The following is a 23,641-nucleotide window of genomic DNA, read 5'->3' as shown; positions in this document are numbered from 1 at the left end:
ATATTTCACTTGATTTTTTTTTTGGGTCAAATTTCACTTGAAAATTTAATAAAATATGTTTTACCATTTCTTTCCTATTAACTTGGACATCAAATTAAAACCTTGATCACACAAAAAAAGAAACTTTGACATTCACAAAAAAAAAACTTCGAATATTTAAGGATGGCACGAAACTGGAAATGCGGCATTATATATCATTAATATATCTAAAACTTGTGTAGGGTCAGTGTTAAGTATAGATTCTGAGTTTTTGACATTTATATAAAAAGATTCTGCAACTTTTGATATAAGCTTGAATATATTATAGGGTGAATTGCACTTAGATCTATTTTATATCAAATTTCTTTCACTTACACTACTTACTATACTTTCTCATTTTTTTTTGCTTATGTATCTTTTTTTCTATAACCAAACTCTCGTCCAACTAATATTAAGTAAGTTATATTTGTTGGAAGAAAATACTAGATTTTGGTCGATGGTCTCCTTCCCCTTTCTCTCTCTTTCTTTTTTTTCTGTCTTTCTTTTTTGTTATTTAAATAGTTATTATCAATAAATTATATAAATCTTTTTGTACAATAAATTATGATTACATTTTTTCTATAATTTAAAATGCATTTTGCTATATTTTAGGTGAATAAATTATATATTATCCATTTTGAGCCGAACATTTGTTCATTGATAATTGGATGGTAAATTATGGTGTTGTTTATGAATACTTACTTATCTTTGAACATTTAAAAAACATATAAAAATTAATTAATTAAAAGTTTGTGGCTTAGTAAATTAGTTATGAATAACTAAATTTCAAAAAATAATATAATTATTGAAGATCAATGATGAAATTTATTGACAAGTTTATTGCATGTTCAAACATCACCATAGTTTAGGGTTTAGACTTTAGAGGTTATATAGATTCATTATCTATGTTTTGAGTGCAGGTTGATGGTCTAAAGTTCAAGGTGTATGATTTAGAGGTTAAGGTTAAAAGTTTAGGGTTTAGGTATGTGGATGATGTGTCTATATTTTTAGTTCATGGTTTAGGGTTTAGGATTTACGGTTTAAGGTATAGGGTTTAGGTTTTTGGGCTTATATGGATTCAGTGTCTATGTAGTGTTATGGTTACGAGCTAGAGATATATCTAACCAAATTTTAGTGGTAGAGAGGGTGGATGGACTTTACAATAAAACCTAAACATGGTGATGTTTTAGGGTTTAGAGTTTAGGATTTATGACTTATGTTGATTTAGGGTTTAGGATACAACGACAACATCAAATCCATATGTTCATGGTTATGTGGATACCAATAGAATTTGTGAGTTCTAGAGATTTAGGGTTAAGATACAACGACAATATCAAATCCATATATTCGTGGTCATGTAGATACAAATATAATTTTTGGGTTCTAAAGATTTATGGTTTAAGATACAACGACAATATCAAATCCATATATTTGTGGTCATGTGGATACCCCATAAAATTTGTGGATTCTAGAGATTTAGGGTTTAGGATACAACGACAACATCAAATCCATATATTCATGGGCATGTGGATACCAATAGAATTTGTGGGTACTAGTAACACATGACCATAAATGTGGGTATTAGTAACACATCTAACTTTGTTATCAGATCCATAACACATGACCATAAATATAGTACTAGCCAACGGCGGACCCACGTGAGGAGAAGGTGGGTCAGATGACCTGGTGAAATACTAGAAAAATAAATTTTGTAAGCTACTTAATGTATGATTCTTTGGCAGAATTGGTTAAGTAGCTCTTAAATGACCTCCCTAACCTAAGTTCGATGCCGCTGTATTACATTTTTGCTAATCTATTAATATTTTGACCTCCCTAAAAATAATTCCTGGGTCCGCCACTGGTACTAGCAACACATCAAATCCATATATTCGTAGTCATGTGGATACAAACCGAATTTGCGGGTTATAGAGATTTAAGGTTTAGGATACAACAACATCAAATCTATATATTCATGGTCATGTAGATACCAATAGAAACCCATAACCACTGCGTTTGAATACAAAACATATTCATACATTAAGATTCATGATTTTCATCCAAGCCCATCCACTAAAATTTGACCACATGGTAATTAACCCTAATCTGTCGACATATGCTTGTTGGACACAAGCACATGCTTTCTTCTTCTCAGTTACAAACAATTCAAGCAACCTAATACGTTTTTTCTCAGCAGCTACAATTGCTTTCTTCTCCTTTCATACATTTAGACCGAGCACATGCTTTGTTCCGGTTTGATATTATTTAATTTAGTTTAGTTGCTACAAATTATAACCATATGTAAAAGGTAACATGAATACCAATTGTTCATACATATTCTATTGGTATAGTAATGTTTTGTTCTAAAGTTTCTTCTTTTGATCTCTCAATGATTTTGGATTTGTATGAATTTGCCAAATTGAGAGAAAAATACAATTTTTTTGGATTTGTATGAATATGCCAAATTGAGAGAAAAATACAAATTTTTTGGATTTGTAATGAGATAGTTTTTCATCAGATTTGATGAACAACGATGAAGGAGAAGAAACAAGGAAACATAATTGGGGATCTACAGCTTCGACGGCGGATGGAAGAATTGAGAATTTGATGATTGAAGAATTGGGGAATTAAGGTTTGAATTATTTTTTATTTTATCTTTTACTTTGAATCTAAATATTAACTTTTAATCTCCAAAACTATTCACCATAACACCTACTTTCTAATACTCATATACTTTTCTCAAGTTTAATTACATATTACCCCTCATGCGAAAAGCACATAAACTGAATGAGGAGAAAGAGGGAGAGAGAGAAGCAATAAAGAAGAAGAAGATGTGTTTGTTTGATTTTAAAAAAAAAAAATCAAATATAAAAATATATACAAAAGAGGTGGGGGATCGAAAAAGTAAGGAGAGAGAAAAGTATATAGAAGGGGTTAGAAGGAGTGAGAGGTAATATGTAATTAAACTTGAGAAAAGTATATGAGTAGTAGAAAGTAGGTGTAATGGTGAATAATTTATGAGAAAGTGGGTGTGTGTGCAAATTTCTCTATATTATATGGACTTTGGAGTAATAAAATTGCAAATATTATAAATATTGAAATTTTTAAAAGTTTTTAGCTTTTAAAAAGTTTTTAAATATTATAATTTTTCAATTTTCAAATTTTAAAATATTATAAATATTGATTTCAAACAAAAATTATCTTATTTATCTACGTTTGTGCTTTTTATTTCTTATGAGCTGTAAAACATATTTTTGTGTATGATTATATAGATGAGTTGATATTCTTTCATTAATTTTTTATTTTTTTCTTACTTTTTATTTTTATGAGAAAAGAAATGATTTTGTTCTTGGAGTTTGATGGGTTAACAAGTTGTGCACTAGTCTAAAAAAAGGTTTTTCAGTGGAAGAATGTGAAGAAGTTGACGAGGAAGAAGAAGAAAAAGAGTATAACAAAGAACTAGACGGTGAAAGTAACGATGACAATTACCACAAAATTTGACAATGAAAATGAAAAGAAAGAATACGAAAAATAAGAAAACATTGAATAAAAAACACGAAAACATAGGTGGTAGCGATCAATTAAATATGAAAACGAGTTAAATTCATGATGATAAAATTGTTTCATTTTTTTGGTGGTCAAAGAAATGGTTTAGCATATGTGAGGTCATCAGTTTGATTTGTCTCGCCTGGACGTCGAGTTAAATTCATGACTTTTTTTATCAGATTTGATTTTATAACACAACTGATTTTTATATTTTAAAAAATTGTGAATCTGAAATTTATTTTTTTTTCTTAATACTAATTTAAATTTTTTTATAAGATAATATTTTATTACCGTCATCAATAATATATAGTTTTCATCAAGATATATCAAATACATCCACGCGTAGCGTGGGTTTAAAACCTAGTTAATAGAAATAATAATAACACTGTGAGAAATTTGTTAATCCCAAAAACCTTAGTTATTATGCATAAGAAACGTGTTAACACTTCATAGTCAAAGATTGCATAGTATGCATTATGAAATTGAGAAACTAAACAAAATTAAAAAAAAAACGACGACAGAAACACGTGGTAATATATATGAATCTTTTTATATAGTTGGTTCGATTAGACAACAAACAAATTGCATTCAAGAGTTGTTCAAGAACAATGATATGTCAAACAAAAGGTTAATAAAAAACAAAGAAAAAAATTTTACCAAGAAAAAAAAAAGCTAGTCGAAATTATAAACCTTAGTTCTCAAAGTTAGTAACTCACCAGATCGTGACACTTGTCAATTTTAACGATTAAATATCAAAGTTAGTAACTCATTAGATCGTGACACATGTCTATTTTAACGATCATAAATCACTGTTTTAAAGCTTGATAATTTACAAATATGTTAAAACAAAGTTTTTGTATATGACAAAATCTTTAATTGTTAAATTGACATGTGTCGCGATCACATGAGTTACTAACCTTGAAAACCAATGTTTATATAATAACATAATATTCAATATGCTATCAAATCATTCACCGATTGGAAAACTTAAGAAAATTACATTAATGTCTTATTTTGATTATCTTATTTGTCCGAATATCTGATCCAACCCCGATCCAAAAAAACCAATCCGAACCCGTATCCAAAATTGTAAAATACCCGAATGGGTTCTAAATCTCTAAATCCGAAAATCGAATCCAAACCCGATCCGAACCGAAATCCGAACGGGTATCCGAATATACCCACATTATTAATATATAGTAGTAATATATTAGTAATATTTATAATTTTAATAATATAAGTGTTCAAAATATTCAGATTTTTAGATATTTTTGATAATTTGAAGTATTTAAACTGTTTATTAGTAAATTTGGGTAAAAAATACTCTAAATTTTTAGATATATTACGTATTATTGAATAATTTAGACTAAATTAGATACTAAAATTTTGAGTTTTGTGAACTTCGAATAATCCGAATCCGAACCCGAAATACCCGAACCGAACCCGATCCAAACCCGAAGTCTAGAAATACCCGAACGAGTCATATACCTCTAAACCCAAAAACCCAAAAATCCGAATTACCCGAACCGAACCCGAACGGGTACCCGAATGCCCAGACTTTATGTTAATCACTAATTTTAACACATTAAACATTTTCATACTTTAATCACTTTTATGTATTAATTTCTTTTTACTATATGATTATAATAAATAATAATTGCAGTTAAATTGTAAATATTTTTCTTATGAATTGCACATGTCTTCCTATTAAAATTAGTAATTTAATAGATAACTTTCCTATTAGAATCAGTGATATAATATATTAATTTTGGTTTTATATACTTTCAAAAATATTAATTGTAATCTTTTTATTTTTAGGATTTTTTAATTTTCCTATAATTATTAAATAAATTTTTACTTCAGACATGTCAAAATATTATCGATATATTTGACACGTGTCACGATTATATGAATTACTAACTTTGAAAATTAAGGTTTATAAAGTTTGGATTTTAGTATATAGGGGTTTTATCTTGCAATAATTTATGGATCTCTCGTCGTTCTCTGACGGTGGATTTGGTTTTATTCTTGCTTAGATGCAAGTTCAAGCACTTCACCTCTCTCGGACTCGTTTTCGTTTCTCAGATTTCTTATCGAGGTGATTCTTGTCTGTAACTTCTTATCGAATTGTAGTTTCTTGTTTCCTACGGTAAACTACAAAGATGAACTTGTCTAACGACCTAGATAAGGACCTGCCCGATGTGCGGGTAGAAAGGGATTCTTACGGATTTTGCCATTTCTTCATTCAAATATTATGAATGTGCCATTTTCACTTAAATTTTATAGATTTGCCATTTTTTTATTTTCATAATGTCTGTTTTTATAAAATTTTTGCTAAAATACATACTTCATATCAAATGAGTTTAGTTTTGGATAATCATACCATAATTTTGGATAATTAATAACTTTCTAGATAATTTAAAATGAGTTTTTATTTTTTTTGTAAAAGCAACTCAAAGCTATGCTAAAATATTATTTAAAACATTAAAATTTTAATAATATTCTTATTCCTCCTCTTGTTCATGATATGCACTCCAAGTATGGATCCATGTTCATCATCATCACTCGATCTGATTTTATCTATTTTCTTTAGATATTTTTTAGTTATTTTATTTACATTCATAATTATTTAAGGATATTTTGCTAGTTAAATTTTTAATTATTTTGTTAGATTATACCATTTGGTAAAATTCAGCCGAAATCACTATAAATTCGTATAGATTCAACAATTCAACCAGATTATTTGGTTATTTATAACCATATCAAGATCAATTTACACTTTTTTTGTAATACCCGAACTTGATACCCGGAACTGGTTAACGGGTTGACTCCCTGGCTGGCCCAAAACGCTCTTTAAATGCAAAACCACCAGCAAACAATGCAAACGAACTCTTAACTTAACCAACCTGCAAAAGAGAGAGGAATAAGCAATTGATAATTACTCAGTGAGGGAAAGCCTCAGGGCTCCCGAAGTCTCCACACCCAAACACGCTTAGACAATCACCAAGTCTAAACCTAAGCCAAGCAGCAATCACTGTGTCCTAAAAACTGTGACACACAAACATACGCACACATCACACAAATGGAACTACGTCCCATAACCGCCCTATAGACGGGTCGGATACAACGTGTCAACACACGCTATCCTCGTGCATTATCAGATCCCTCATGCTTTCGCACTACTTCATGCACCATGCTTACGGAACCTCCATGCCTCTTGCACTTCGTCCTAGCATCAATCACTCGGGCTCATGCTTACGGATCCCAAGCGCCTCTTGCACTTGTTCCTAGCACTGCACACACGTCGGCTCGTCAGCCATCCTGATCTACCCGCATTCTGCGCCCGTAGACCACCACACAACTACAAGGAATTCTCCTTGTAGGACTCTCTGCGGCTCACCCGCATCTATGTGCCTTAGCACCTTATCTCCTCACACACAAGCATTTATTTTACCACAACATAACATGCATTCACGCAACCACATCAATTTCAATCAATACACATTCATTTTCTATTCTCATATTTATTCTAGTTCTTATATATTATAATAAATATAGATTCATATACGTATAAATAAGATATACACTCATACAAATATACGTTACTTATATACTATGTAACATATAGGTATACTCAGCTTAACCTTAAACTAAGAAACTATCCAAACGCATCTGAACATGTAGAAGACACCAACTAGTCCTCACCTTAACAAATTGGTTGATTCTCAAGCAAAAGCCAGCAACGATAGAATTCCAATCCAACAACGATCTTAATCTACAATGTTTTTAGATTAACAATCAAAGATTATGTTCCAATAATAATCCATGATTTAATCTAATAACCCAAACCCGATTTAATTGTGCTATTATTTTACAATAATTAACTAGATTTAGTTTAATAATTAAATCAAACCAACAATCTAAATTNAGACGGGTCGGATACAACGTGTCAACACACGCTATCCTCGTGCATTATCAGATCCCTCATGCTTTCGCACTACTTCATGCACCATGCTTACGGAACCTCCATGCCTCTTGCACTTCGTCCTAGCATCAATCACTCGGGCTCATGCTTACGGATCCCAAGCGCCTCTTGCACTTGTTCCTAGCACTGCACACACGTCGGCTCGTCAGCCATCCTGATCTACCCGCATTCTGCGCCCGTAGACCACCACACAACTACAAGGAATTCTCCTTGTAGGACTCTCTGCGGCTCACCCGCATCTATGTGCCTTAGCACCTTATCTCCTCACACACAAGCATTTATTTTACCACAACATAACATGCATTCACGCAACCACATCAATTTCAATCAATACACATTCATTTTCTATTCTCATATTTATTCTAGTTCTTATATATTATAATAAATATAGATTCATATACGTATAAATAAGATATACACTCATACAAATATACGTTACTTATATACTATGTAACATATAGGTATACTCAGCTTAACCTTAAACTAAGAAACTATCCAAACGCATCTGAACATGTAGAAGACACCAACTAGTCCTCACCTTAACAAATTGGTTGATTCTCAAGCAAAAGCCAGCAACGATAGAATTCCAATCCAACAACGATCTTAATCTACAATGTTTTTAGATTAACAATCAAAGATTATGTTCCAATAATAATCCATGATTTAATCTAATAACCCAAACCCGATTTAATTGTGCTATTATTTTACAATAATTAACTAGATTTAGTTTAATAATTAAATCAAACCAACAATCTAACTTATTCACAACACCACCATTCATTCCACGATCGCATGCTCCCATATTAATATCACTTCCTAAACCAGCCACACTAACCGATTACAACTACAATATTAAACTAACCAACATCACGGTCCAACACACGTAACCATGCACAACAACACAAATCAACTCATGCACGTACGTTTAATAATCAAGTTTCGGTTGTGGACGTGAATCTCTTGGTTTAGCAAAGAACGAACAACAAGAACAACAACAACACGAGACGAGGTGCAGCCGATTACCTTTCTCAACAACACTAGATCTCGGCGGACTGGTTACACGGCGTTAGCACTCATCTGCGGCGGTCCTTATCGCTCAACAATAAAACAACAACACAAAGCAACCAATCATAAGACAAGGACAGAAGCTTCTTGTGCAAGCTACATAATTAATTAGGTTTCCTTACCCTTAACGACATCTCCGATGGACCACGACATCTCCGATGGACCACGACTACGCCGATGACAGCGGCGGTCATCCGGTGACTCACGGTGGCTAACTGACCAATGAAGGTGTTCGACGGTGACTAGCGAGAACCACGGGTCCGTACGGTAAGCTTCTCCTCCACGAGTCTCATCACCACAACAACGTCTCTCCACCGTTTCCTTCTTACCGATAACAACACCAACAATAAGAACACAACTTAAGCTTTCCAATACTCAACGATCAAGTTGCTGGTGTGTTTTTAGGGTTCATCGGCTCTCCTCTCTTGCTGAACAAGGACGGCGGCGATATAAGCGTATACACGTTAACACAATTACACAAAATAAACCTTCTCGTTGTGATTTGCTCTTGTTGGGCCTCAATGGGATTGAAAAGAAAACAAACCGGCCCAATTCCCAATTACAAAACCGGGATGTTACATTTTTACCATTTAACTACTCTAAATATGTATCCATGAATTTAGTTGGAAGTGTGAACGAAATCATCGCAGACTTGCAGATATGGGAAAGTTAAGATTTCGAATACTCTCATTCTAAAACTTTGATTGTCATGTTTGTAATCGTCATTCCTCTCTACATCATTTGGTTCATCCAAATTCAAAGATGACTTATGCATGTTTAATAAGATATATATCTTTCGTTTTGTTTTTGTTCTGCCACTATTTTTCAATTATTGCCAAAATATTATATTTAGCCAAATGATGCATTTGATATATATATATATATATATATATATTGAATAAACTTTATTTTTGATAAAGGAAAAAATCATAAGTTTTTGAAATTTACTCGGGCAATCTTCTTAAGCTATGATATTGTATTATAAGAAACTAAATTTAAATATAATTTTATTTATATAATACATATATATTTAGAATATATATATATATGATTAAAATCACCAAAGAATACATAACAAATCACATATATTTTGAAAGAGTGTTAAAACAACTATAATAAAAATATATATATATATATATATTTCATCCTACGTATATCTTTTTTTTTACGTATATGTTATTTACTTACTTTACTTACACGTATAAAAATACGCCGCATGTAGAGATACAGATGCTGTATTATATAGTAGTTTTGAGTATTGACTTTTGCCAAAAGTGTATATTTTAGTTCGGCTAAGTTTGAATATTTTTGTATCTATTTTTGCAACCCTAAAAAGATACTTCTTTCCATTTTGATAAAAACATTTCCTATTTTTAATCTTGTCAAATAAAAAAATATCAAAAATACAGAGGTTGAGAAGCAAAAACTAGAAAAAGCCTTAAGTTTTACAGTTGTTTAATTTACCAAAATCACGCATACTCATACACAAATATCATATTATTTTAATCAAATTTTCCCAAAAGCCAAGAGGATATATATTTTATCCAATTATATCGTCCTTATCGTCTTCTTCCTTCAATTTTAATTTTATTTTTAAAGAAAAAAAAAAAACCTTATCCCTTCTCTCTCTCTTCTTCTCTCTTATTGTCCCTGCTATGGCGATTTCTACTATTCGCTGAGTCCTGATCTTTAAAGATTTGATGAGACAGAAACTTCAGAAAAAAAAAAAAGTAAAAGAAATACAAAACCCCGTGTAGTACAGTCCGACCAAATCTGTCTTGTGATCTGAACAAGTACGGTTACTTGTATGGAGTTGATGGCTAAACCAACGTTCTCCATCGAAGTCTCTCAATACGGAACCGATCTACCGACCTCGGCGACGACGAGGGAGAAAGCTTCGTCTTCTTCATCCTCTTTCGAGACAGCAAACGAAGAAGAATCTGGTAGTCTAAGCCGTCCAGGAAGTAGAATCTGGTCAGGACAAACCGCTGATTACTCATCTGATAGTTCATCAATCGGAACACCTGGAGATAGCGAAGAAGACGACGACGACGACGATGATGATGAACAAAGCCAAAACGATGACGTTTCTTCTAATGAACTAGGGCTTCGTGGGTTAGCTTCAATGAGCTCTCTTGAAGATTCTCTCCCCTCAAAGTAAAACTTCTTTCATTTTCATTCCTCTGTTTCCTTAAAAAATCGTATCTTTTTTTTTTTTTAGGGTTCTTGATTTGGTTGTGTAGCTTGCAGGAGAGGGTTATCGAATCATTACAAAGGGAAATCAAAATCATTTGGGAATTTAGGAGAGATCGGGAGTAGTAGTGTGAAAGAAGTAGCTAAACAAGAGAATCCATTGAATAAAAGAAGAAGATTACAGATCTGTAATAAATTAGCAAGGAGATCGTTTTATTCTTGGCAAAACCCTAAATCTATGCCTCTGTTACCAGTTAACGAAGATGAAGATGATGATGATGAGGAAGATCTGGAATCTGGGTTTGATGAGAATAATAAATCATCGAGTGAGGATGATGAGCAAGGAGGAGGTGGTAGAGTTAAGAAGGTTGTTGCGAGGAAAGGATCTTTCAAGAACAGAGCTTACATGTCTCGGAGTTGTTTCGCACTTTCAGATCTGATTGAGGAAGAAGACGATGATGATGATCAATAATTAATTTAATTGCAAAATGCAATGATGAAATTTTTTTTTTCTTTGTTCATAAGTTTTTTTTTTGTTCGTTCTGAAAAATATTAATTTTAATTTTCGTCGAGCGAATTAATGTTTTCGTTTTAATTCGGATAAAATTAAAAGTTAATGATACAAAATTAATTTTGAATCGACGGGAGAAAAAGTAATCAGACTAATTTAATTTTGTTCCTTTCTTTTAGCTTATCTGTTTGTTGTCCTTTTTCTAATCTTTTCATCATCGATTCTCTTGTTTTATTGTTTTTTTTTTTTTTTAATTGTGAAAGGTCAAGTCAATATTTCTTTTTAATATATATTTTTTCTAGAAAAGTGAGCTTTTAATTGTGGTGGGAGCAATAATATCCCAAGTCCAAATATAGTGCCCTTTAAATTAATTGATTTAAATATGTACTGTTACCTTATAATAATGTGGAAAGTTTAAGCATAACTATCTATTTGGTTTGGTAGATGATGTCCAAAATATTTGGATGACATTAGCAAAATGAAGTTGGTCAAAACTTCGTTTGGTAAATATTATTATTCTTTTACATATAGGTAAGTAAGTAAGTAACATAGTTATTTTGGTGTAAGATTTTTTGTTGTTGCGGTAAGAGATGCGGAGTTTTCGAGAAAGAAGATTTTGATACCTAGTCGTAACGGATATAATAGATTTAACCAACTTCATTTGGTAATGATTGTGTTATTAGAACTGAGTACATATATTTTTACTAGAATTTAGTTATCTTCGGTGTCTGAATTTTTTTGTTCGTGTGGTAAGAGATACGGAGTTATCAAAAGAATGTATTACTTCCAAGTATTTTATTTTTTTGGAAAAAAATGTATCATGTTATTTATAGCATTTAGGAATAACGCAAGTAGTTTAAATTACATTAAAATAAAAAAATTTAGTAAAAATATCGTTTTTTGTAACATCTTACTTTACTTTATTAATTTAATCAGAGATTACATAATTGTTAGTAAAAATAATGTTATTGTGTAAATTATTTTTGTTTTAAAAATTTTGTGACTGATATAATATATACTTATTAATATTATTTATTGGAAAATGAATATATCTTATGTTATTCATGCTACTTTACAAAATCGGATTAACTCAAATTTAATCGCAAATAGTCAAGTCAGTTTTATGACTCATGAGTAGGCCTGGGCATTCGGTTAACCATTCGGTTTCGGTTCGGTTGTATTCGGTTTCGGTTATTTTGGATATAGTAATATAGTAACCATTTGGATATTTTTGAAATTTCGGTTCGGTTCGGTTCGGTTTCAGTTAGTTTGGATATAGATTTTTACTAACCATTCGGGTATTTGAAGAATTTCGGTTCGGTTCGGTTCGGTTTCAGTTAGTTTGGATATAGATTTTTACTAACCATTCGGGTATTTGAAGAATTTCGGTTCGGTTCGGTTCGGTTTCAGTTAGTTTGGATATAGATTTTTACTAACCATTCGGGTATTTGAAGAATTTCGGTTCGGTTCGGTTCGGTTTCAGTTAGTTTGGATATAGATTTTTACTAACCATTCGGGTATTTGAAGAATTTCGGTTCGGTTCGGTTCGGTTTCAGTTAGTTTGGATATAGATTTTTACTAACCATTCGGGTATTTGAAGAATTTCGGTTCGGTTCGGTTCGGTTTCAGTTAGTTTGGATATAGATTTTTACTAACCATTCGGGTATTTGAAGAATTTCGGTTCGGTTCGGTTCGGTTTCAGTTAGTTTGGATATAGATTTTTACTAACCATTCGGGTATTTGAAGAATTTCGGTTCGGTTCGGTTCGGTTTCAGTTAGTTTGGATATAGATTTTTACTAACCATTCGGGTATTTGAAGAATTTCGGTTCGGTTCGGTTCGGTTTCAGTTAGTTTGGATATAGATTTTTACTAACCATTCGGGTATTTGAAGAATTTCGGTTCGGTTCGGTTCGGTTTCAGTTAGTTTGGATATAGATTTTTACTAACCATTCGGGTATTTGAAGAATTTCGGTTCGGTTCGGTTCGGTTTCAGTTAGTTTGGATATAGATTTTTACTAACCATTCGGGTATTTGAAGAATTTCGGTTCGGTTCGGTTCGGTTTCAGTTAGTTTGGATATAGATTTTTACTAACCATTCGGGTATTTGAAGAATTTCGGTTCGGTTCGGTTCGGTTTCAGTTAGTTTGGATATAGATTTTTACTAACCATTCGGGTATTTGAAGAATTTCGGTTCGGTTCGGTTTGGTTTTTTTCGGTTCGGTTTCGGTCGGTTATTTGGTTATCGGTTATTTTGCCCAGCCCTACTCATGAGGATGGTGTACTGGTATCATTATACTTATAGTAAGAACTTAACCGATGTAATAAATACTGAATATTAGTATTAATTGGAAATATTATATATATATATATATATACTCATAATAATGTCTTGGCTCAGATTAAATCGTGAGTAGAGAGTTTTGTGTAATTGATGTTATTGTGTGAGTTATATTTTAAAATATAATAGTATTTTTTTCAAAATATCATGATTTGTTTATGAAATATATATTAAACAAATCATTTACTAGAAACACAAAGTATTATAGCCCAATTTCTTAAATTTTTCGACTAATTTTTTTTGAAATAATTTTGATACAAAATTATTATAAAAATGTAATGTAATTTTTTAGACAAATTTTATTTAAAAATTTGTTTTTACGGAATGTCATCTGAACTACTATATCTTGAATGTTCTATCCGTTTTATAGTTGCCACCAGAGTTTATTCATTCGATTAAACTATGTATAATAACTCCATCTTTCTCTGTTCAAGTGAATGGTGAGCTCGCGGAGTATTTTCAAAGTACTCGGGGACTATGGCAAGGTTGTTCTCTATTTTCCTATCTGTTTGTTATTTGTATGGACGTTTTGTCAAAGCTGTTAGATTCCGCAGCTGATGCAGGTCGATTTGGATACCATCCGCGGTGTCAGGCTCTTCATCTGACACATTTAAGCTTTGCTGATGATCTGATGGTACTATCTGATGGGAAACCAAGATCTATTGAGGGGATTGTATCCGTATTTTATCAGTTTGCTAAGCTTTCGGGTCTGAAGATAAGTATGGAAAAATTGACAGTGTATCTTGCGGGTGTGGCTGTTGCGGACCGTCTATTGATAGAAAATCATTTCGATTTTGTGGTGGGAGAGCTTCCTGTTAGATATTTGGGTTTGCCTCTGCTCACTAAAGACTTTACTACTGCTGATTACACCCCTCTCCTCGAACAGATACACAAGCGTATTGGCTCTTGGACGTCTCGATACCTATCATTTGCAGGCCGGTTTAATCTGGTCAGTTCGGTTTTATGGAGTGTCTGTAACTTTTGGTTAAGCGCCTTTCGACTACCTAGAGCTTGTCTTCGAGAAGTGGAAAAGGTTTGTTCTGCTTATCTGTGGTCCGAAGCTGATTTAAATCCTAAAAAATCTAAGTTACCGTGGGAGGTGGTGTGTACGCCACGGCGGGAGGGAGGGCTTGGTCTTCGGAGCTTAAAGGAGGCAAATGATGTGTGTTGCCTTAAGTTGGTTTGGCGGATACTCTCTCGTGGAAACTCTTTATGGGTACAATGGGTGGATCGTTATCTATTTAAGGGGATATCGTTATGGTCGGTAAAGGAGAACACAAGAGTGGGTTCTTGGATTTGGAGGAAGATCCTGAAATATTGAGCGTTGGCTACTAATTTATGTAAGGTGGAGGTGGGGAATGGGCAGTCGACCTCTTTTTGGTTTGATTCTTGATCGTCTTTAAGCCGGTTAGCAGACGTGGCAGGAGATAGGGGAGTGGTAGAATTGGGGACTGGACGCTCAATGACAGTAGTGGAGGCATGGTCTGCTCGGCGCAGGCGGAGACCTTGCCGCCCATACCTCCGCGCCATTGAGGATGTTTTACGCTCGCAGTACCAACACAAAACAGAGGAGGCTGATTTGTTCCTGTGGAAAGGGAAGGCTGGTAACTTTAAAGAGGATTTTTCAACGGCAGACACTTGGAATCATATTCGTCGCACTTCTGCAGAGGTTTCTTGGTACCATGCGGTTTGGTTTCCTCATGCTACTTCGAAGTATACTTTTTGTACCTGGTTAGCAGTTCATGATAAGCTGGCGACAGGGGAATGAATGTTGCGGTGGAATATTGGAGCTACGAGAACATGTGTGCTTTGTCAACAATGTCTTGAAACCAGGTCGCATCTGTTTTTTGCTTGTAGTTTTACTTCAGAAGTGTGGGAAGCAACGGCTAAGGGGGTGTTCCGTACACGATACACAACCGACTGGCACCAACTTCTCACCATCTTAGCAGCTACTCACCAAGATCGGCTGGAAAAGTTTTTCATGCGCTACACCTTTCAACTTGTGGTATACACCATCTGGCGGGAAAGGAATGGACAACAGCATAGTCAGCACCCGACAACCCCTGAGCAGTTAATCAAGTGGATTGATCGTCAAGTTCGAGATCAGATTTTGGCTATTCAACGACAAGGAGATAGACGGTTCGACAATGGGCTTCAGACTTGATTCCACACTAGAATCTGAAACTATTTTCTATCTAATTCTAATTTAAACTTTAAAGTTTGTTCAAGCAACCGATGCACTAATTGTAAAAATGCTATTTTTTCTTGAATATAATTTAACGTTACATTCAAAACAAAAATTTCACCGCAACCTGATTTCATAACTAGGGAAAGTATAAAACAAACAAAATCAGAAGTTTCAAAATTGTGAATAATAAAAAACAAAAAAAATTGGGGAAATTTTTTGTTGTTGAGGAAACAAGACGTGTTGTAGCCTCTTCTTTTTGTTCTTCTTTTGTTATTTTATTTTTGGTCACACAACAAGCGATTGTCAATTTGATATCTTCTCTTTCGGACGACCACGTGTCATTCAATTTTACTAAATTTATGTCGTGCCATTATTTATGTTTGCTTTGTTTTGCTTTGTTACAATAAAATGTCAAAGTTGATATGAACTCTCTCTTTCTCTTTCTCTTTCTCTCTCTTTCTCTCTCATGTGCGTGTGACAAACTTCCACATTGGAAAGGAACCAAACACTTGTAATCCTTCTAGTCTTCTACTATCTCATTATGTCATAAATTCATTTGGGTTAATAAATCAGTCCATGAATAAGATATTATCAATTATCTAGTAGATTAACTAAATTATTCAGAATACTTTATATGTATAAGAAATAACAACAAGATCTATTTTTTTCTTTTTATTTTTCAAGTCACTTCAAGTTGGAGACAAATTAGATTTTGATATTATATAGTCGTACTAAATAAATCATGAGCCCACTCGGCAACTACATGATGACCTCTCTTCCACGTGGGATTATTCTGTACCACACCAAAAGCTTCTCTAGTGGATGTATGTAACGATTAATTTAATTACCTCTTTTCTATTTTTATTTTATTTTCCGATCGGTTAACACCCCTATTTTAAAAATCAGTTTATGCGGCCATGTAATCCCCGGTTACACGCTAAACAGCTCTCCACCACTGCGATTTGAATCCAATCAGTCAAAAAATTGGGAACAAAAAAAAAAATTGAAGTTTTTGATATTCTAACTATGATTTTTATTGTAGATCTATCATATAAAGGCTAAAACTATAAGAATAGTAAAGTAGAATGAAGAATAATTACTAAGAAAATGAAAACCCAGCTTAAATTAAGGTTTTCAGATCGATATCAATGAAGAAGAAAATGAGGACATTTTCGTCATTAATGAAAAATCGAGAAAAAACTAAAAAAAAGATTGGTGAGGCTTAAACCCGTGAACTCTGGATTGTACATGCCACTGCAAATCACTGCACCACCGACGAATCCTAACAATATGTTACAATTTACTATATTATAGATGTATATAGATAAAACCCCTAAAACTAGTTCCCGATTAATCCCTGATTTTAATTCGATTTTCTGATTAATCGCTAGGTCCTCATTCACCGCCCTACTAGCGCCTAACAATTTCTAAAATAGAGATTAATACACACAAAATTATAAATTTTTTTGCAATACTAGAACAAGATATAAATATATAAATAAATTAAAATAGTAAAGATAATGGTATATAACCGTGTAAGAAACAATATAAAAAGTTGAAAGTCTTATTCTTTTACCACTTTTATAATTGATTACGATGATATAGTTTGCAATGGTTAGTAATCAAAACCTCTATAAACAATTAGATTTTGCTGCATACAGTAAAATATAATATCTTGGAGTTAAAAGACACGACATATATACACCAATGAATCCAATCCATTCAAACATATGATTAGGTGACTTTGTTCACTCGAAAAAAGCATACAATTTCACAAGAGAGAAAACTATAACAATGGAAAAAATGATGATTAGTACAGAAAGAAAAAAAAAAAAAAAAAAAGATAACATTAAAAAGCTAAAGATGACATTGTTATTGTTGTTGTTGTGTGATATATATTACTTAGATGCAGCAGTTTCGTAGTCAATAACGGTTTGGAAAGCTCCAGCAAGAGCCAAAACTTTGTTCTTCCTCGGGTTCTCTTGCATCTTACTTGCTATTACATCGTTGTAAGCTGATGAAGATTCCTTCTTCCCTTTCACTACTTCCCTCTTCTTTCCTTCTCCGGACTCTTCTTCTTTCACCTTCTCCTTCTCCTTCTCTTCTCCCTTCTCCTCTTCTATCACTTTTTCTTCTTCTTCTTTAACCTTCTCTTTTTCCTCTTCTTTAACCTCTTCCTTCTCCTCTTCTTTCACTTCATTTTCTTCTTCTATTTCTTCTATAGTCTCTTCGACATTTTCAGCTTCTTTCGTGTCAATATCAACCTTCTCTGAAGTCTCATTCTCATCAATATCATCCTTGTTGTCTTGTTCTTTTGTTTCCTCTACTTTCTCTTCCACTTCGGTTTTAACCTCATTGCTAAATTTTTCTTCTAATTCTTTGATGACAACAGTGCAATCTTTCCCAACAGGGGAAACAACCGTTGTTGATCCACCGCTTTCATTCTTCTCTTCACCGGATTCATCGGCTTGAACAACCTGATCTACTTGCACTTCTTTGTTTTCTTTTTCATCTTTTGGTTCTTCTATATCTTCAACAACTTGTACATGATCATCACCCTCAACCTTGAGAATCTCATCTTGATGATCCTCCTGAGCAGACGACAGAGAAGCAGAATCCAAGGCAATCTCTTTATCAGATTCTTTCTTTACTTTAACATTTTCAGAACCTTCCTTTTTGCTCTTGGAAGAATTGCTACTACTGCTCAACCCGCTCTTCTTTGGAACAACAGGAGGCGATTTCGCAGTAGTACTGCCGCCTCTTGGAACGTTTCTGCTTCCATGGAAAGATGAAGAGCGTAGAGCTGTGGCAGGCTTCTCTCTAGGAACCGCTGGTCTATCTAGCGGGCGAGAAGGAGATACGTTGAGGGATTTTTGGATACGCGGAGTAGCAGAAGAACTAGAAGGAGAAGTCAAAGAAGAAGGAGGTCGATCAAAGGATCTTCTACGGAGAAGCTTCTGGTTATCATCAAGACTACTATTGTTCTTCTTCAAGAACTTGACTGGATCAGGTCTCGAACTAATTGTTGGTTTCAGATAGTTTGGTAAAGGCTTCTCCGGTTTCTGATCAGAACCATCTTCTGATGACACCGTCGACGAAGGTGGCTTTGGTTTTCTGCCGAGAGATCTGCTTCTGGTTAGGTTTGGGTCGTCCGGTTTCGCTTTTGTCGTGGTTGACGTCGTTGCCATTACCTCAAGTTGGATCAAAGAGAAGAAAGAACAATAGAAAGAAACGTGTATATCAAGGAAACAAATCTCTTTGGAAAGAAAATTAGGGTTTTCTATAAAATGAGATTCGAATACTACTTATGTGTTTGTAAAACGGAGCTTAAATCTCGCAATTTCATGGGTGGTGAATGGTGGTGGAGGCCATCAATCTCCTAACAAAATTACTAAATAAAAAAAACTAAATTATAACATTATAAAACGATTCCGGTCGTTATGGAGAACCGTTGACTTTAGTTTGAGCCGTTTCTATTTATACAAAAGAACACCACCAACTGTCTTGTTTTGTTTCTTTTGCCTCTCTTTTTGGTTTTGGACCGTTTCAATGTCCAGTACTAATAAGTTAATTGTCCCCACGTCATTAGCATATATGATAAGATAACACCACGTAATTGCGACTTACGAGTTAACTAAATCGCTAAAAATAGGAATTAAACTAATTCAAAACAAATTATATATGTAAAGAAAGAAGAATGGGCTTGCTTAACCCTGATGAGCCCATTGTTGGAACGATTCCACCAATGTTCTACATGCTATCCACTCCACTCATCCCAATTCCTTTTCAATCATTTGTTTTTCTTGTAGACATAAACTTTTCAATCATCCTACTATATTAAATGAAAAGTACAAATATAAAAATAACCTTAAAATATATAAAAAAATTATTTTCAATTACCATTAGAAAACTTAATTAAACTTAGTTAATTAAATAAATAAAAATAATTAATTAAAAATAAAAAATGTTATAATTATGTTTAATAACTAAATTTCGAAGATTTTGTTAAGATTACAAATTATGATTCTCCTATCATCTTTATTTTCTTTTATTTACAAATTATTTGGAATTTTCATATAATATTTACGATTAATAAAATACAGATTTTTTTCTGCATATGTTGTGATTTGAATTTTTTAAAAAGAAGATATATTACTCAATCTATAAAAAAATGTGTATTTTAATTTCCACATTGGCGGGTTGGTAAAACAAAATTTATATAGATAATAAATTAATAATTTTTATTTGTTCATAATTATACAATTATAATTTAAAATTACTACTTCATATTTCACAAAATAATAATGCAAATACAATAAACAAACAATATAAAACTGTAATATACATCAAAAATAAAATATTATAATATTCTAAAATAATTAGTATTCAAAAAGACTAATAGATTTACAGAACAATTAGAATAAATATTATCTCAAACAAAATAATTTTTTTTAAAAATAGAATAATAATTTTTGTTATTATATTAGATTTTTTTTTAAAAATGTTGACCCGTGTTTTAAGCACAGGATATCTTCTAGTTTTAATTAAAGAAAAGAAATTATAGATTCTATGTTAAATCCCATGCCAAATGGCAATGGTTGATACGACAAAGTTTGTGGCATGTCAAGAGTCACAACTAAAGATTACGATTTCTATGTGATAAAGATGTAGCAATAATAGATATGGATACAAACAAATATCGTAGTTATTTTATAACAGGTTTTCTTGTAGTCGAAAGGTTTAATTTGTGGTGGGGTGGTATGATGGTTCTTCTTCTTATTTAGACACGAAAATTAAAGAGACCAAATGTGCCTGGCTTCTGTTGCCACGCCTCATCCCTTATGCATTTTACCTAAAATATACTAAACCACACTTGCTATATATGGGAACTAATGTGCCATGAGGTAATGGGCCCAAATTGAACATAAAGGCTAAAACCAACTCTATTTCGGTGGTAAAGTTAAAAGCCAACTCAACTAAAAAAACCTACACGTTGGTGGGTATAACCGTATATGTCATATTACATCAATAATCATATTACTTGTTGTACCCCTCAATTTCGTGCAATCACCAATCATAACATTCTTTCTTCCATGTGACATGGTGATTGGTGCGAGAAGTAAAAGACTGTTGATATTTGAGGTTATGTGATAACTGTTGTAAAGTAATTAAACTAAATATGGTTAAAAAAAAAAGCTGTATGTTTTATAGTGGTATATGATGTGTTGATCTGTTGCATCGCTGCCACTATAGTGGAGACATTGGCATGACAATAACTCATAGGCATAACATTTCAAAGTTCCCATTTTTTTGTTAGAAAACGAGCTTCTGACAATTGAGTGAGAGCGATCCGATGATAGCGATGTATAACATTCGATCTTCATGCTTCCACAGAGTTTGATTTGGGTTAGGTTGCATAAAATCGTTTGTAGTGATTTTCTCAAGTGTTTGGTCTGTTTCATCAACGGATTAGTGAAGCTCATGCATTTTTAGGAACATGTAGAAACTTGAACACACCATGTTTAAAACTATTGGGAGTGAGTTAGGCAGTCTAGCTAATTATGTAAATCGAGATAAAAGCATTTTGTTTGGATCAAGAGCCGTCTCGTCTCGAATGTTCAATTTATGCTTGGAAGATTAGAGGTCTTATACCATGTATATGAGACATAGTTTCTAATGAATTATATGTATATATAATTTATTGCTCTTGGTCATCAAATAGCGATATTTTGGTAGTGGATATTTTCTATTAGGAATACAATATCCAACAGTAGAAGTTGAGTAGGATCTTAAGTGGTATATATATAAGATATGTGTCTCTCCACTCATTGCCAATTGGTTTTGAGTTGGAAACTCACGATTTAATATAGTATCAGAGTCCGGTCCACACATGCTCAACCCGATTCACAATTGGCCCGGCCCAATAGTTGGCTCGCCGATTCATGCCCGAACATACCGAGATTGATGCTTAGAAGAACCATCATCTCGAGAAGGCGTATTAGGGATAAAATATCTCACATTAAAAGTTGAGTAGGATTTTAAGTGGTATATATAAGATATGGGTCTCTCCACTCATTACTAATTGGTTTTGAGTTGAAACCCAAAATCTAATACTTATTCTCTTCTTTCTCTCGTAGTCTCGTACCTAACACCAAGAGAAAGCATGCAAGCACGCAACACATAACACTATAATCATACAAAATTGATTAATTGCATATAAAAATGTTGAGTAGGGTTAACACTATAGAAACAATATAGTTTGATTTTGTAAAGATACGTACGAACAATTCCATGGGGTCATATTTTGATACAAATTTAATATAATTTCGAACTGCATGTGAAGAAATGTTTCCCACGAACTCTATCAGTCTAGTTATCTAATCATATTCATATGTTTCTTTTTGGATAAATAAATCATATTTGTATGTTACTTTGAATGCACTTTTAACTATTTTGTATTTATTGAAATCATACAATGGAAGATAATTTTTTTTCTTGAAGAGTTATATATGTTAAATATATTACTTTTTTTTTTTTTTAATTTAGTATGAAAATGCAATTGCATTCTCTAGTGTCTGTCAACTTAGCACGAATAAATTATATACATTTCTTTATAAAAAAATCATCTGGAAAATATTAGATTGTGGGCTTCCAACTCAAAACCAATTGGCAATGAGTGGAGAGGTTCATATCTTATATATACCACTTAAGATCCTACTCAACTTCCAATGTGAGATATTGTATCCCTAATACGCCCTCTCGAGATCATGATTCTTCTAAGCATCAATCTCGGTATGTTTAGGCATGAATCGGCGGGCCAACTATTGGGCCGGGCCGATTGTGGATTGGGTTGAGCATATGCGGACCGGGCTCTGATACTATATTAGATTGTGGGCTTCCAACTCAAAACCAATTGACAATAAGTAGAGAGGCTCATATGTTATATATACCACTTAAAATCCTACTGAACTTCCAATGTGGGATATTTTATCCCTAATAATAAGTACATATAATATACTATAAATAATGTATCAATGTATGCAAATGCAACAACACATACAGATAGAAAAAGACGTATGACGTAGAAATGCAGCTTTAGGATGATTCCAAAAATTTGTTTCTTCAAGTTGACATTTTTACAGATAAGTGTATGTATTCACGTCTGGTCGTGATGCTGCGTGGTCCTTTCACGCTCCTCACCCCTTAATCTCCTGAATATGTGTGTTCAGAAAATGGTGGGCTCTCGTTCTGAGTTTTGGCTTTTGACTTGGGTCCATTTTGATTTAACCCTCTCCTCATCTTTCATCTTCCAATGAACAGAGTTGATTTACAAAATAATAAACCAATGACTGTTATGTCTACAATTATTATTATTATTATTATTATTATTTTTTGGTAAAAATTTAAGTTTTATACCAATTTTCGTTTGTGACAGAAGATTACAGAGAATTACAGGGAGCAGAAAAAGACCAAAAACCTACAATGCAAAAAATAGAACAACAATAAACAAGCACACAACAAAGCAGGGTAAGATGAGACAAGAGAAACCACCATAGAGAAAGACAAATGCAGAGCGCAACATGCACTCGAAATTACCGCGAGCGTACGCAATCAAGGCAGTCTTCAAACCTAGTACCTACAGCTTTCTCGATCACGAAAACACTCGAAAACTGTGGTTAAAAAACCACAGACCGGAACCACCATTGATCAAGCAAGTGACAACACTAGCGGCTTGGGAAATGCTCATCAAAATCCAATGTTGCTGCTAGCACGAGAGATGAATAAGCCGGCTCCACCTT

The 23,641-nt window shown here is 33.1% G+C and overlaps 2 protein-coding genes and 1 pseudogene across 2 annotated transcripts; 2 read left to right on the top strand and 1 right to left on the bottom strand.

Moving 5' to 3' along the window:
- Positions 10,184 to 11,446, top strand: LOC104736512. The gene is made up of 2 exons (XM_010456516.1): positions 10,184 to 10,768; positions 10,862 to 11,446. The coding sequence occupies exons 1-2, from the start codon at positions 10,419 to 10,421 to the stop codon at positions 11,274 to 11,276; spliced, it is 765 nt and encodes a 254-aa protein (XP_010454818.1). The 5' UTR covers positions 10,184 to 10,418; the 3' UTR covers positions 11,277 to 11,446.
- LOC104736511 (neurofilament medium polypeptide-like) lies at positions 17,551 to 19,270 on the bottom strand. Its single transcript, XM_010456515.1, has one exon. The coding sequence runs from the start codon at positions 19,028 to 19,030 to the stop codon at positions 17,741 to 17,743; it is 1,290 nt and encodes a 429-aa protein (XP_010454817.1). The 5' UTR covers positions 19,031 to 19,270; the 3' UTR covers positions 17,551 to 17,740.
- LOC109128474 lies at positions 22,610 to 22,718 on the top strand (annotated as a pseudogene).

The sequence above is a fragment of the Camelina sativa genome, chromosome 13, assembly GCF_000633955.1.
Source record: "Camelina sativa cultivar DH55 chromosome 13, Cs, whole genome shotgun sequence".
Classification (NCBI taxonomy): domain Eukaryota; kingdom Viridiplantae; phylum Streptophyta; class Magnoliopsida; order Brassicales; family Brassicaceae; genus Camelina; species Camelina sativa.
This window is presented reverse-complemented; position numbering and strand designations above follow the sequence as displayed.

Coding starts and splice junctions, on each gene's coding strand:
- LOC104736512 (XM_010456516.1), top strand. CDS start 10,419: ATGGAGTTGATGGCTAAACCAACGTTCTCCATCGAAGTCTCTCAATAC. Junction 10,769..10,861: donor GAAGATTCTCTCCCCTCAAA/GTAAAACTTCTT, acceptor TGTAGCTTGCAG/GAGAGGGTTATCGAATCATT.
- LOC104736511 (XM_010456515.1), bottom strand. CDS start 19,030: ATGGCAACGACGTCAACCACGACAAAAGCGAAACCGGACGACCCAAAC.